General features: G+C 43.3%; 2 protein-coding genes across 5 annotated transcripts; both read left to right on the forward strand.

The window, feature by feature from the left end:
• Positions 1 to 2,155: 2,155 nt before the first annotated feature.
• Positions 2,156 to 6,679, forward strand: rbm4.2 (RNA binding motif protein 4.2). Of its 2 annotated transcripts, XM_029759892.1 has the most exons (4): positions 2,156 to 2,346; positions 3,103 to 3,538; positions 3,857 to 4,660; positions 4,906 to 5,043. In XM_029759892.1, the coding sequence occupies exons 2-3, from the start codon at positions 3,127 to 3,129 to the stop codon at positions 4,642 to 4,644; spliced, it is 1,200 nt and encodes a 399-aa protein (XP_029615752.1). In that variant the 5' UTR covers positions 2,156 to 2,346; positions 3,103 to 3,126; the 3' UTR covers positions 4,645 to 4,660; positions 4,906 to 5,043. The 2 variants fall into 2 exon arrangements, with proteins under 2 accessions (XP_029615752.1, XP_029615753.1); XM_029759893.1 differs by lacking the exon at positions 3,857 to 4,660 and having other exon boundaries at positions 2,157 to 2,346; positions 4,906 to 6,679.
• Positions 6,680 to 6,795: 116 nt separating this feature from the next.
• LOC115198153 (RNA-binding protein 4.1) lies at positions 6,796 to 10,375 on the forward strand. Of its 3 annotated transcripts, XM_029759891.1 has the most exons (4): positions 6,796 to 6,959; positions 7,691 to 8,115; positions 8,509 to 9,373; positions 9,617 to 10,375. In XM_029759891.1, the coding sequence occupies exons 2-3, from the start codon at positions 7,704 to 7,706 to the stop codon at positions 9,351 to 9,353; spliced, it is 1,257 nt and encodes a 418-aa protein (XP_029615751.1). In that variant the 5' UTR covers positions 6,796 to 6,959; positions 7,691 to 7,703; the 3' UTR covers positions 9,354 to 9,373; positions 9,617 to 10,375. The 3 variants fall into 3 exon arrangements, with proteins under 3 accessions (XP_029615751.1, XP_029615748.1, XP_029615749.1); XM_029759888.1 differs by having other exon boundaries at positions 8,509 to 10,375; XM_029759889.1 differs by having other exon boundaries at positions 6,796 to 8,115; positions 8,509 to 10,375.
• The last annotated feature ends 5,378 nt before the right edge of the window (positions 10,376 to 15,753 follow it).

The following is a 15,753-nucleotide window of genomic DNA, read 5'->3' on the forward strand; positions in this document are numbered from 1 at the left end:
TTGAAGTCGGAAGTTTACATACACTTTAGCCAAATACATTTAAACTCAGTTTTTCACAATTCCTGACATTTAATCCTAGTAAAAATTCCCTGTCTTAGGTCAGTTAGGATCACCACTTTATTTTAAGAATGTGAAATGTCAGAATAATTGTCACAGCTGCTCCCGCTTCTCCCCCCGGCGCTGGAGGGCGCCAGGCTGCCCTGCATCACGCACTCCTACCATCATCAATTACGCACACCTGCCTTCCCTCGTCATGCGCATCAGCGATATTGGATTCACCTGGACTCACTCATCACCTGTTTATTACCTCTCCTATATTTGTCAGTTCCCCAGCTCTGTTCCCTGCTGATGCATTCATTGTTTTTGTCTTTGTTACCCTTGTGCTGACGCTGTTCCGGTCTCGTTCCATGTCCGTTCCTTATTAAATGTTTGACTCCCCGTACCTGCTTCGCCTCCCCAGCGTCAACTATGTGACAATAATAGTTGAGTGATTTATTTCAGCTTTTATTTATTTCCTCACATTCCAAGTGGGTCAGAAGTTTACATACACTCAATTAGTATTTGGTAGCATTGCCTTTAAATTGTTTAACTTGGGTCAAACGTTTTGGGTAGCCTTCCACAAGCTTCCCACAATGGTTTTCTTTTTTGTGAAGTGCACCAGTCCCTCCTGCAGCAAAGCACCCCTACAACATGATGCTGCCACCCCCGTGCTTCACGGTTGGGATGGTGTTCTTTGGCTTGCAGCCTCCCCCTTTAACTTTCAAACATAACAATGGTCATTATGGCCAAACAGTTCTATTTTTGTTTCATCAGACCAGAGGACATTTCTCCAAATATTACGATCTTTGTCCCCATGTGCAGTTGCAAACCGTTGTCTGGCTTTTTAATGGCGGTTTTGGAGCAGTGGCTTCTTCCTTGCTGAGCGGCCTTTCAGGTTATGCCGATATAGGACTCGTTTTACTGTGGATATAGATACTTTTGTACCTGTTTCCTCCAGCATCTCACAAGGTCCTTTGCTGTTGTTCTGGGATTGATTTGCACTTTTTGCACCAAAGTACGTTCATCTCTAGGAGACAGAATGCATCTCCTTCCTGAGCTGTATGACGGCTGCGTGGTCCCATGGTGTTTATACTTACGTACTATTGTTTGTACAGATAAACGTGGTACCTTCAGGCGTTTGGAAATTGCTCCCAAGGATGAACCAGACTTGTGAAGATCTTTTTTTTCTGAGGTCTTGGCTGATTTCTTTTGATTTTCCCATGATGTCAAGCAAAGAGGCACTGAGTTTGAAGGTAGGCCTTGAAATACATCCACAGGTACACCTCCAATTGACTCAAGTGATGTCAATTAGCCTATCAGAAGCTTCTAAAGCCATTACATCATTTTCTGGAATTGTTCAAGCTGTTTAAAGACACCGTCAACATAGTGCATGTAAACTTCTGACCCACTGGAATTGTGATACAGTGAAATAATCTGTCTTTAAACAATTGTTGGAAAAATTACTTGTGTCGTGCATAAAGTACACCGACTTGCCAAAACTATAGTTTGTTAACAAGACATTTGTGGAGTGGTTGAAAAACAAGTTTTAATGACTCCAACATAAGTGTATGTTAACTTCCGACTTCAACTGTATTTGAGTGTGCGAGACTTGACATCTGAAGAGTTACAGGGTGTGTTAAGTGGTGATGTCCCATTCTTTCAGGTTGTTGGCATGAGGTAGGACTAAATAGATTTACATTGTGGAGTAGGGGAGTGTTCTTTTTATTTTTTATTTTGTGAGTGTAGCGTTTGATGGTAGGGTATTTTTTATTTTTTTTCAAGGGAAGTATAAGAGATTTGTACTCCAATCTAGTAGGTGGCGGTAATGCAACATGTATTGGATGCCAACCGCCGTTAAACCTCATCAAAGAAGAAGCTTACTAGAGGCACAAAAAGACACCATTACTATTTCCAAAGACAGTTGGCGCGTTCTAGCATACATCTAAACCACGCAATTTAAAAAAAAAAAACTTTGGTAAAGTCTACAAAACATAGTCCAGAGATTATAGTTTTGGCAACAGAAAACTGTATTGAGATCAAATGTTTCATCGATGAGAACATTTGCAGAATGTCGGCAAAAATCCATCTCGTGTCATCTTCTCACTACCAAATTTAGTAGTGGTTGTGAGTGGAAACGCCGAGCGGATGCTTCACATTTATACATCCGGTGAAATATCTGTCTCATTGTTGTGTCTGTGGTGCTAAGGTATGTTTGCGGACCGCCATAATTCCACAGAAGAAGAAGGTGAAAAATCATCACGACGCCATTTCAGAAGTCATTCATTGGCGGCTGAATTCATAGTTCAGGTGAGGGACATTTCATGTATTGGTGAATTTTATTTAACAAGTTGCTAGAGTTTAGAGTAAGGTATTCTGTACGATATTACCATGGCGTGTTTGTTAGACCCAAAGTAGGAACTAGTTAGGTACGCTAGCACCATACCGTGCAAACGTTTCTTCCTAAAACTACTGTAGTATCAGCAGTAGCATACTAGCTAACGCAAATGGCTCCCAAACTAATTTAGCTGGCTAGGTTATCAGCTCCATTTGAATTTCAGTTGGAGTTTTCAGACTATCGGCCAATGTTAGCCATTTTTCTATCACATGATTTAGCTAAATAAGTTTTTTTTTTCCCATTATAGTTAACTAACACAGTTAGCTCAGAGCATAGCAAGCTAACTAAAGTTAGCTTGCTAAAGTGAGGTAAATTCAACTTTAGATGCAACCTCTGAAGCTAGCTAGCTGCTAGATGAATATTTATATATAATCTTGATAGCTAGCCATGAATGATTAAATGGCAAGTCATCAATGCAAAACAACTGTTTGCTGGTTGGCCTGGTCAGCTAGCTGCGGAAGTAACGTTAGCTAGCTATCTAATGTTACGTCATAACTTGCTGACATTATTCTCCTGACGTATTAAAGAACGCTTATAATAAAATCATTCTACTTTTGAAAGTTGGCAGTCTTGCATAGCTAAGTTTACACGTGGTTCTTTTAATTAAATCTAAAAATATTTTATATGTACTTGGTAAACAAAAACAAACTGCTTGTCTCCCCTTCCAGGAATAACAACACTCTGATTTGAAGATGGTGAAAATCTTCATAGGCAATCTCGCCTCCGGCACCACGCAGGACGAGCTACGCACTCTCTTCTCCGAGTATGGAAAGATATCTGAGTGTGATATTGTCAAGAACTTTGGCTTTGTGCACATGAAGGACAAAGCCGAAGCGGAGGAGGCCATCAAGAACCTCCACCACTATGAGCTAAACGGGGCACAGATGAATGTGGAGATGAGCCGCGGCAGACCAAAGTCAACCACCAAGCTGCATGTCAGTAACATCCCAGAGGGTTGCACCAATGAGGAGCTGAAGACCAAGTTTGAGGCTTACGGCCCTGTAGTTGAGGCTGACATAGTGAAGGACTACGCCTTTGTCCACATGGAGTCTGTGGATGATGCCATGGAGGCCATCAGTGGGCTGGACAACACAGCCTTCCAAGGTGAACCCGCAGGCAGAAGAGAGCAGATAGTCTGTGCTCTCCGTAGTTACAGAATACACTTCCTTTTAGATGGCATAAAGATCGTAACGTGATGCCGAATAGCATTTTGGTTTAATTCTGAGGTCAATTAATAAGTAACGGCAATAAGGTTGAGTCTTTTCCGTGGTTCTTTTATTCGGTTTCAACGTAACAGTGCAGGTGAACCAATTGATGCTAATATATAAGTATTTGCAATAAGAATATAACTGTAGTCGTTAAGAAGCAGTGGAGCGTGTCAGAAGCCAACCGTCTCATGCGTCTCTTCTCTCTCCTCAAAAGGCAAGCTGATGAGCGTACAACTGTCCACCAGTCGCCTGCGCACGGTCCCGGGAATGGGAGCTCAAACCGGCTGCTATGTCTGTGGGAAACAGGGTCACTGGTCGAAAGACTGCCCTAACGGTGGTCAGAATGGCGGTAGCTACGGTGACCGCGATGACCGACCCGGGGGTGGCCCAATGAGGGGCCGCGGCAGGGGCTTCCTACGGGGTGGCGGCGGATACCCTAGTGGCTACGGGATGCCCCCCAGAGCTGCGGCATCCGACTACATGGGCGGGCTAGGGTATAGCAGAGCGTCCAGTTACCTGGGGGGGCCTCCCCCTCTGAGCCGTAGGCCTAGCTATGGCTCTGCTCGGGAGTACAGCGCAGATGCCAGGGATCGGTACAGCGGCAGGCTTCCGAGCTCCTATCCCGAGAGGGCATCGGCCTACGAGCGAGACCACTACAGCAGCAGTGTTGACTATTACGAGAAGTACAGAGCACGGCCATACGGTTCAAGCTATTTTGAAGAGCGCCGCCTCGGCTATGTCCCACCTCCCCCTCCCCCCTCTTCCTCCCTCTCAAGGCTCTCCTCTAGTATCGACCCGTACGAGCGCCGCCCGCTACCACCCTCGGCGGCCGCCTCGTACTACTTGCGAGACCGCAGCCCGATCAGACGAGTGGCCGTTGCCTCTGACAGCTATGGTTACGAGCGCTCGCGGCTGTCCCCGGTGTCGTCCTCCAGAAGCTCTTCGTACGCCGTCCCGCGGGCCAGGGACCCCTACACCGATCGGGCACGCTATGCTTACTGAGCCACACACTGCCAAGGTGAGCCAACCAACTAGGAATACTAACCCATTCCTGTGGGTGAGTGTTCTGGAATGGTGCGTTCCATTTATTGTAAAACAGGTACTTGATGATGTTACAGTGGGGACTGGGATACTATAGACTCGTGTTCATCTTTATATTTCTTCAATGAAGAACAGGAACTAAGACCCCTCCCCCACACAGTGCTTTTTAAACCGTGAGACACCATCCCATTTCTCAAAGCGAATGCTCTGCTCTTTTTCTAGGTGTGTATGAAATGCCGGACTTTTCCTTTGCTACCATTCCTCCTCCCAGCTGCATGGTTCCATCGAGCTGTGCCGCAAACAAACCTTTCGCGACTCGGAATGTGGTGACGCGGACGGAAATTGGCGTGTGCATCTTCCTGGCACCGGTGCCGGCAGACGAATAATCCTCTCAACTAACCAATCAGTCCACACCACTCCACATACTTCCTTTATTTTAGTTGTCAGTTACAAAGCCTGTTTGCTATCAAAAACCACCAGTGTGGCATTTCTGCAGTTTGATGTTAATACTAGCTTAATTATACCGGCTTTCAAATCGCTTTGTTAGTTTGTGTGGGTCATGTTTTTGGGGGGGATTTTAAATGTTTTTTTCCCCCTCCCCCTTGTGATTTATTATCGTCAAAGCAAATTGGCCTCTGAATTTGCCACATTTTTTTATTTGTCGGATTGAGGTGACCGTAGTTTAGAGAAATATTTATCCTTTAGAGAAATATCTTGTTTTCACTTAATTGGTTTGTTTAACTATTCATTTAAAACTTCATGCCATGTATAGCTCAGTAGTCATTTAACCATTGTTTTTTTCCCTATTTTAATTTTTTCCCTCCTGGGAAAGCAAGGTAAGAATAGGCGGGTATGAATATTCCCCAGAACAATCTTTGTGAAATTCATCCATTGGATTTTAGAACTCTTTTGATTTTGTCAAAGGAGGACGTTCTACTTAGTGTAGAGGAGATCCTGTTGTCATACTGCTTTTGCTATCTTGAATTAATATCATTGAGATAGAGGACTCATCTTTGCATCTGTGCCATTGTAGCATTTGTGGCCGCATGGGTAGCGCCATTGAGACCTCCATTTTGATGTAGTCAATTCTTTTCACAATTGGCTGTTCCCTCCTGATGACCTGGTTGGACACGACTCCAACAGGAGGGGTCAACCAATGAAGTTGGAAGTCCCACCCAGTTGTCTATATTAAAATGGTGGAAGCCCTCTATGGTGCTGCCCATGGCAGTACAGCTTTTGGCCACTAGAGGCCTCAATCATTCTTTGGCTAATATCTGCTGTCACAACATTGTCATTATCCCAAGACAACATTCCAGCTTTAGAATTATTTTGGGTGTATTTGCAGGGTTAAAAACAGTATGTGCGTTTCCTAACCAAAAATAAGCAATCTTTTGGTACTCATTGGAACAGTGCATGTTTAGTACACTTCCTAGAGTAACTATTTTTGCATGATTAGGATGGTCCGGTCTGAAATTCAGATTCAAGAGGCTTGTTTCGATATCTAAATATTGTTTCTAACAAACCAAGCTTTAATAATCCAAAATTGTCCTCTATTAATGTAATATTTATTTCTAGACATAAACATGTTGAATACAGTAAATAACATGAGCATAACTGGCATTGCTGTCAAATCAATCTTTGTCACATTCGCCTAATACAACAAGTGTAGACCTTAACGTGAAATGCTTACTTACATGACATTACCATTGAGATGTAGTGGGCTCTAGTCTGATCACTTTCTTGGGGTGCCTTAGTCTGCGTTTTGATGGGCAGCCCTATTCTGATACACAAAAAGAGCCGATGTGAAAAGATCTGTGATTGGTCAAAAGACACATTTGTGGGAAAAAAATATCAGAATTCGGCAGCCTGTCTAAACAGAGCATCTGTCTGCTCTGTTCTTATGGGAATTGTTGTAGTTTGTATATTTCCTACAGTCAAAGCGTGTACGTTTTATGCATTTTATTTTTTAATAAACCAAAATGTATTTTGGTGAGAATCATATTTGTATTTATCCTCTTGAGACATCCGGACTTTTTCCACATCAATACTTGATAATGCATTGACAATACTTTTCAGATACTTACTAAAACCTGATGATAGGTTCTAAATCAAGAAAATAAAAACAATTGTCCATTCGGCCAATCAACAGGTGTGATTTTGAAACCCTGTCTGGTTTTGCCTGGTAAGGGGGTGGATACAGATTGTGCCGTGGGTAGCAAACGTGGGCAGAGGAGCCATTTCAGCACTTCGGAATCTAGTGGAGTCCACCGTGAAAGGTACGAAGGAATATAGAACATGTAATCTAGCTAGCTATCCATTTATTTTAATGTCATGTTGGGCATTGCCGTTGCAACCAGCACAAATATGAAATACAACTACGTAAAATCATATGACCGTCATGCAACGCGTTTCGGATCTATTGTTAGCGTAGCATGCTCGTTGTGCATGCACAGGCAGACGACAAACTTGCTAGCGTTGCCACGAAAGGGAATTACTAGCTTGTCTGCAATTGTGTCGCTAGCTCTCATGCACGTTCCAAACGAGTACACGTGTAAAGATATGCTGGTCGCTGAAATGGTTAATGTTAGTTCGCGAGCCTGAATGAATGAGCAATGTACAGCTTGTTCAGTTTTGTGATTGGTTAATAACTGGTCCTCCTACTTATGACCCAATGCATCCACTTACACTGTATTTTTATTTAACTAGGCATGTCTGTGAAGAACCAATTCGTATTTACATTGACGGCCTACCTAAGGCGAAACACCTCATGCGGGGGCTGGGATAAAATATATATATATATTAGGACAAAACACATGCGACAAGCGACTCGACAACAATGCATATCGAGAGTCCTAAGACTAGCGTTATTGATGAAACATTTGATATTTTAATAGGTTACTCAATATACTTTTAGGTTCATAAGACTCCCTGAGCCAAGAGATTTTATATATATATATATCAAATTATTTCCTATGTCTAATCCTCTTCCATTGTTCATATACTGAAGTGGGAGCATCACCATGGTGAAAATCTTCATTGGGAACTTGTCTCCAGACACCATGGCAGAGGAGCTGCGCTCCCTCTTCTCCCAGTATGGAAAGGTCTCTGAGTGTGACATCGTCAAGAACTTTGGCTTTGTGCACATGAAGGACAAAGCCGAAGCGGAGGAGGCCATCAAGAACCTCCACCACTATGAGCTCAACGGGGAGCAGTTGAACGTGGAGATGAGCCGCGGCAGACCCAAAGCCACCACCAAGCTGCACGTGGGCAATATCAACAGCAGCTGCACCAACCAAGAGATGCGGGCCAAGTTTGAGGAGTACGGCCCCGTGGTGGAGTGTGACATAGTGAAGGACTACGCCTTTGTCCACTTGGAGCGTGTGGAGGATGCCATGGAGGCCATCAGTGGGCTGGACAACACAGCCTTCCAAGGTGAACTCACACAGGGCTTGGTTGGTCAGTTGCCGGTGTGGTGTAGGTATCCCCCTGGTAATTAGAATGAGATCTATTCACCAAACAAAACTGATGGGTAAGTCATGGATAAAGGTAAGTAGTGAAAGAGTAAGGGACAGTCAAGCGCTATCTCAAAATACATCCAACACGTTGTACACATTTTCCCTAACTTCAGGCCAGAATTTGGACTAGATTTGCCTGCATAGAACGTGGAACAATTGTCAGAGTTCACTTTTCAGAGGAGTTCCAAGATGAATGTTATGAGGGTGGTGTTCTAATTCATGCCTGGCTTTTATCTGATTCTGTAGAGCATGTGCATAGATGGAACAGTTTGTTGTATCGTGGTAAACCATTGCGTCTTTCTTTTTTAAGGCAAACTGATGAGCGTGAAGCTTTCGACTAGCCGCCTGCGTACTACGCCGGGCATGGGAGAGAGGACAGGTTGTTATCGGTGTGGGCAGGAAGGCCACTGGTCCAAAGAGTGCCCGCTCGACACTTCGGGCAACTACAGAGAGGGTGCCGAGCCAAGCTCTGACGGATTCAATGGCGGTGCCCCTATGTTCGGCGGTGGCTGCAGTTATCACCGGGGCTTGAGTGTCGGCAATCCAGGTTACAGTGGCAGTGATCCAGTTTACAGTGGAAGCTATTCTCCCGCGCACGGCTTTGGCAGTGTGCCCGGGTACAGCAGGGGCGCAGGCTATGAAAGCACATTGAGTTACGGGCTTCCGCCGGGTTACGGAATGAGCGCCGCCGAACATAGCATGGCCCGGGTGTATGCCAGTGAGGCAGCGTACGGAGGCAGCAGCTGGAGCCACGGTGTGGTCCCAGCCTACCCTGTGCGCCGGTCATCGTACGAGGACCGGGATCCGTATGGTGCCGTGGACTTCTACGAGAAGTACCAGGCTCGCCTGTATGCAGCCAGTTATTTCGAAGAGCGCCGGTCTGTCCCTTTGCCCAGCCCACCGTCCCCTTCCTCCTCGGCCATAATGAGGGAGCGCCTGCCACCCTCTAGCCTCGACCTATACGAGCGCCGTCCTTTCCCTTCTCCTCCAGCCCCCCTCTCCTCATACTACTCCCGCGACCGGAGCCCATTGCGGCGAATACCTACCGAGGCATACGAGCGCGTGCGCCTCTCCCCGGTGCCCTCCCTCCCCAGAAGCTCGGCTTACGACATCCCGCGGGACCCCTACGCCGAGCGGGCGCGATATGCTTACTAACCTTTCTCCCTCCTGTCCAGGTGAGACCTGATTTAGCTTTCACAGGTTAGCGTGATTAAGTTCCCAGGGAACTAGTATTAATGTAAACACTGGGTGTTTTGATAGTTTATTTCCTAGGTAATCGTCAGGTTTTCTGTCTTGACGTAGATTGATAAGTCTGATGCCCATCAAGCTTGTTGATCAAATAGAAGAGAATGCGTGCCGTAGAACTTAAATGCATCTTGTGGGTGACCATGTTACTATTTGGTATGCTCTCTTTTCAGGTATCGCGACAGTCTCGTGCTCGGTTGACCGTCTTTGTTTCGACTCACAATGCATTTCAGCTTTGGCCACGATTGTGGGACTGTGAAAGTGCAGACATTTAGCTTCCCTGTTCGGTATCTGTCTCGTGTGTCAACTGATCGCTTAGTAAAGTTTGTATTTCCCCATAAAAGCAGAATGTACATATAGATTTTTTTTTTAACAAAAAGCAACCAAGTACACATTGTTTTGATTTGAATGTGAGTCCTGCAGTGATAAAAGTAGCACCAGTTGAATCCTCCAATGCAGTTGACTTTAGGTAGCAGTTGTATGCATTATTGTGATGAATGCAATCATTTGCTAATTATATTCTAATTCATTTTAAAACCATCAAAATACATAGGTATTGAGAATGAATGTGTAAATAATACAAATCTAATTTTACTATACACCTAAGGTAGGGGCCTCAATGGACAAATTACCAAATCCTGGTTTTTGGCTGAATTGCACCTGGATCAAAGAAAATGTTTCACTTCAAATGTTACAGTATTATTCAAATTGTGTGTGAATGAAATATTACACTTTGAATAGATTCTTAGTTTTAGAACATATCTAAACTGTTGTGTAGGATGAAACATCACCATGGGCCGGCCCCATGAACCCATTCCATCTTGACAAAATCAGTATTTTAGAAGTGGATTTGGCACCATTTGTCCTGAATCATGATATGAGAAATATTTCTGTCCATCTGTTTCTCAATAAAGTCACTGTCTGAAAAGTTATTTGTCTTTTGATTCATGATTTCTTACCATGTTTTGTTCACCACCCCATTCTTCTTTTGGATGGTAGTGGGTGAGCTTGGAAGGTAGTTGTTTTCCCCCTAGAATGCCAGCAGCAGAATGAACACAAATGCTCACATTTTAGTTTATTGCTCCTTAGTTAATCATGCATGATATTGGTAATAGTGTCCTGTACACTAGTTAGCACACCTTTATAGGTGATTAATTAAGCAATAAGGCACGAGAAGGTGTGGTATATGGCCAATATACCATGGATAAGGGCTGTTATTACGCACAACGCAATGCGAAGTGCCTGGATACAGCCCTTAGCCATGGTATAACTGGTTACTAACATAATTAGAGCAGTAAAAATAAATGTTTTGTCATAGCCGTGGTATACAGTCTGATATACTACGGCTATCACCCAATCAGCATTCAGTGCTCGAACCACCCAGTTTATAATCCACAAATTGGTTTCTGAAAAGGTTTCTTCAGTGTTTGTACCTCATGGGTAAATCGTGTTACTACATACCATTTGGTTAAGTATACACATGGGTTTGATGATTTGAGATGCTGGCTGTGTAAATAATTATAATGCATATAAAATCAAGAAAAGAATACGCACCAACTTGAACTTGGTTTTGCAATGTATTGATTTAGTATTTGCAGTACAGAGTGGTGATCATTTTAATCCTACATTTGTTTTTTGGAAATGACAAGTTTTTTTTCCAAAGCCTTTTTTCATTTGAATGTATCAATCCAAACTGACTAGTGAAGTGTATGAACCCTTGGAAAAAGGTTAGTCCAGTGGATCCCAAACTGGGTTGGGACCCACTTGTGGGTCACGGCAGGGGTCCATGTGGGTCGCGGGATTACCTTTTTGTTTTTTTACATTTTCAGGATGGAATAACGCGTTCAGTGTATACATTAAATTAAATAGAAAGTAGGTAGAACAGATAATGGACCTTCAGACCCCTTGACTTTTTCCACATTTTGTTACGTTATTGCCTTATTCTAAAATTGATTAAATAAAACAATTCCCCATTATGACAAAGCAATTCTTGCAAATGTATTAAAAACATACCTTATTGACATAAGTATTACAGTTTTTCTCAGTCGCTTTGGTGCATTTTTCACATCATCCCTAACATGTGCAAAATAATAAGTGCATTTCTCAGAACAATTTGTACAAACTGCAATATACAATAGATGTGTTTCTAAAGCTAGTCAGTCACTAAAAATCCTTAGTACATCTCTCAAAAGTAAATATTCATGCCAATGATCATGTCAGTGTCATCAGAATGATAAGTCATTGAGTCATTGTTCACGAACAAGGTCGTCAAAATGTGTAGGCATGTTGTCAATGGAACTGTGTACTTTGACAGTATTACCTGATGTAAACTTAGGCTACAGTTTGGATGACAGTTACTGTATTGAAAATGCACAAGGCTGCACTTCTATGGCATATATCAATTTCAACAGTACTATTTACATATTACTGTATGTGGGTTATTGATTGAAAGAGACTGGACAACCCAAGGGGCACAAAGGGAAAAAAACTAAATTAGAAAGAAACACAGGAAACCACCCCTAAGGCACAACTTTGCCCGCAGCACTGTTCTAGTGCTGTCTCTACACATCCAGACGTTCCTGCCCACATATTCTCATCCACATCACACCGGATATTTTCCCTTCCAATGCAACGTGGAAAGAATCTTTTGGAATGCCTTATCCATCCTCTGCAGGCGTCTACTGTGATGTCCTCACATGCTGCATCCATTGCAGCCAGCAGGGTCATCTGTGTGTGTGGCTGACGATCGTACACCTTCCACCTCCATGCTGAAAAGAGCTCCTCAATTGGGTTAAGGAATGGTGAATAAGGTGGGAGGAATTCTATGAGCATCCTCGTGTGGGTCGCAAACCATTGCCTTATGATGTTTGATCGATGGAAACTCACATTATCACAAATGACCACATACTTTGGCAAATCCTCTCTAAACAGACCCCTCTCATCATCAGGGATGAGAGCCCTGTAGAGAGTCTCTAAAAAGTTGAGTAGATGCTGGGTGTTGTATGGCCCTATAAGGGGGATATGGGTTAGGACACCATGCTCTGAAATAGCAGCACACATGGTGATATTTCCTCCCTGTTGGCCTGGCAAATCCACAGTAGCTCTGTGACCGATGATATTCCCACCCCGCCTTCTGCATTTGGTCAGGTTGAAGCCAGCCTCATCCACGTATACAAAGTTGTGAGAGGGTTCACTTGATTCCAACTCCATTATACGCTATATCCCAGAACACACAGTTGAATTTGTTTTGGTAAGGAAGAGTGACATAAAATGTACATATATTGCATGTTCCTTCCACAGCAATGGAAATGTGTGCAGTTTATGCATCACTATAAAATGTTGCTGTAAAGTAGTTACATAGATATATGTTTTACCTGTACATACTGGTACCGTAGCTCCTTAACTCTGTCCTCATTCCTTTGGAATGGTACACGGTACAGCTGTTTCATACTCATCTGGTTTCTATGCAGCACCCTGTCGATGGTTGAGATGCTAACTGTATGGATGTTTTCAAAGACATCGTTGTCTTCTATAATGGTCCTTTGTATTTCCCTGAGTCTCATGGCATTGTTTGCTCGGACCATGGTGCAAATAGCCTCCTCCTGTTGAGGTGTGAAAAGGCGTCCTCTGCCACCGGTTTGAGGTAATCTTGCAGTCCTATGTGGGGAAAAATGCAGTGATGCATCGCACACTTTCACATAGACAAAAACTATGCAAACACACATTTTACTGTAAAACATACAGGTGGGTGCATGTAAGGTGCAGTATGTATCTGTATAGAGTATATTTCTGTATGCTGTGAAATACAAGTGGACTACTGTAATATGAAGCATTGTAGGAAGTATACAGTATACTGCTTATATACAGTAACTGTGCACTGTACATTTGTGGACATACCTGTTCTCTCTTCGAAACGTTTGAACTATTGAGGACACGGTTGATCTCCCAATATTCGGCTGCACCCTTCGACCCGCCTCAGCCATTGTAAGGCCATGATTGACAACATGGTCTACAATAGTGGCCCTTATGTCATCAGATATGCGCCTATGTCCTCTTCTGCCTCTTCCTCTGTTTTGCCTTCCACCACGCATCCTTGCTCCTCTTCTTCCTCCTCCTCCTCCTCTTGGCTGTTGACCCTGTTCGTTTCCTGGTCCATCCATTATTGGAAAATTGCAACTCTGTGTTGTGGTCTGTCTATATATGCTTGCCAATTGATTCTTCATGAGATGCACCTTTGAGCAAATTAGATAACTGGTTGATTGTTGGTTGAACTAACACTTTACATTCCTTCATGAGTGAGGGTCAATTTCACCTGCACCATTCATCAATTCACGTTTTTGTACAAAAGGTCTAATAGAAATGTGTAAAACTATGCTTGACAGTTTATGACAAATAGTTAAACAATTTTGCATGTAATGGCTTATGCAAGGAACTAATGCCTAGATGTTTTGAGGGGTAAGACTATTCAACAGAGAACCATCTACTATATTTTGATCAACAGCAATTGAAAATGTGGAAAAAAGCTGACACTTGTACATTATCAATTGCAACATGTACAAAGGCAATTGCAATTTGTTCAAAGGAATAAGAAATTGCTTTAATGATGTGCACAAGTGACTAGATGATTTGGAATTTGTACAAGTAGTATCAAGAATGGCACTTTTGATCTAAGAAATGCACCAAAGCGACTGAGAAAAACTGTAAGACCCTTTGCTATGAGACTCGAAATTGAGCTCATGTGCATCCTGTTTCCATTGATCATCCTTGAGATGTTTCTACAACTTTATTGGAGTCCACATGTGGTAAATTCAATTGATTGGACATGATTTGAAAAGGCACAAACTCAGCAAAAAAAGAAATGTCCTCTCACTGTCAGCTGCGTTTATTTTTATCAAACTTAACATGTGTAAATATTTGTATGAACATAACAAGATTCAACAACTGAGACATAAACTGAACAAGTTCCACAGACATGTGACTAACAGAAATTGAATAATGTGTCCCTGAACAAAGGGGGGTCAAAATCAAAAGTAACAGTATCTGGTGTGGGCACCAGCTGCATTAAGTACTGCAGTGCATCTCCTCATGGACTGCACCAGATTTGACAGTTCTTGCTGTGAGATGTTACCCCACTCTTCCACCAAGGCACCTGCAAGTTCCTGGACATTTCTGGCGGGGAATGGCCCTAGCCCTCACCCTCCAATCCAACAGGTTCCAGACGTGCTCAATGGGATGGAGATCCGGGCTCTTCGCTGGCCATGGCAGAACACTGACATTCCTGTCTTGCAGGAAATCATGCACAGAACGAGCAGTATGGCTGGTGGCATTGTCATGCTGGAGGGTCATGTCAGGATGAGCCTGCAGGAAGGGTACCACATGAGGGAGGAGGAGGATGTCTTCCCTGTAACGCACAGCGTTGAGATTGCCTGCAATGACAACAAGCTCAGTCCGATGATGCTGTAACACAACGCCCCAGACCATGACGGACCCTCCACCTCCAAATTGATCCCGCTCCAGAGTACAGGCCTCGGTGTAACTCTCATTCTTTCGACGATAAACGCAAATCCGACCATCACCCCTGGTGAGACAAAACCGCGACTCGTCAGTGAAGAGCACTTTTTGCCAGTCCTGTCTGGTCCGGCAATGGTGGGTTTGTGCCCATAGGTGATGTTGTTGCCGGTGATGTCTGGTGAGGACCTGCCTTACAACAGGCCTACAAACCCTTTACAATGAAGATCTGTGAAGTTATTTGGATTTTTACGAATTATCTTTGAAAGACAGTATTTAACTTGGGTTAAACGTTTCGGGTAGCCTATAAGTGAAGTAATCTGTCTGTAAACAATTGTTGGGAAAATTACTTGTGTCATGCACAAAGTAGATATCCTAACCGACTTGCCAAAACTATAGTTTATTGACAAGAAATTTGTGGAGTGGTTGAAAAACGAGTTTTAATGACTCCAACCTAAGTGTATGTAAACTTCCGACTTCAACTGTATATACTGAACAAAAATATAAACGCAACATGTAAAGTGTTGGTACCATGTTGATGAGCTGAAATAAAAGATCCCAGAAATGTTCCATACACACAAAAAGCTTAATTCTCTAATTTTGTGCACACACTTATTTACATCCCTATTAGTGAGCATTACTCCTTTGCCAAGATAATCCATCCACCTTACAGGTGTGACATGTCAAGAAGCTGATTAAATAGCATGATGATTACACAGGTGTACCTTGTGTTGGGGAGAAAAGACACTCTAAAATGTGCAGTTTTGTCACACAACACAATGCCACAAATGTGCCAAGTTCA

This window comes from Salmo trutta, chromosome 8 (assembly GCF_901001165.1).
Source record: "Salmo trutta chromosome 8, fSalTru1.1, whole genome shotgun sequence".
NCBI lineage: Eukaryota > Metazoa > Chordata > Actinopteri > Salmoniformes > Salmonidae > Salmo > Salmo trutta.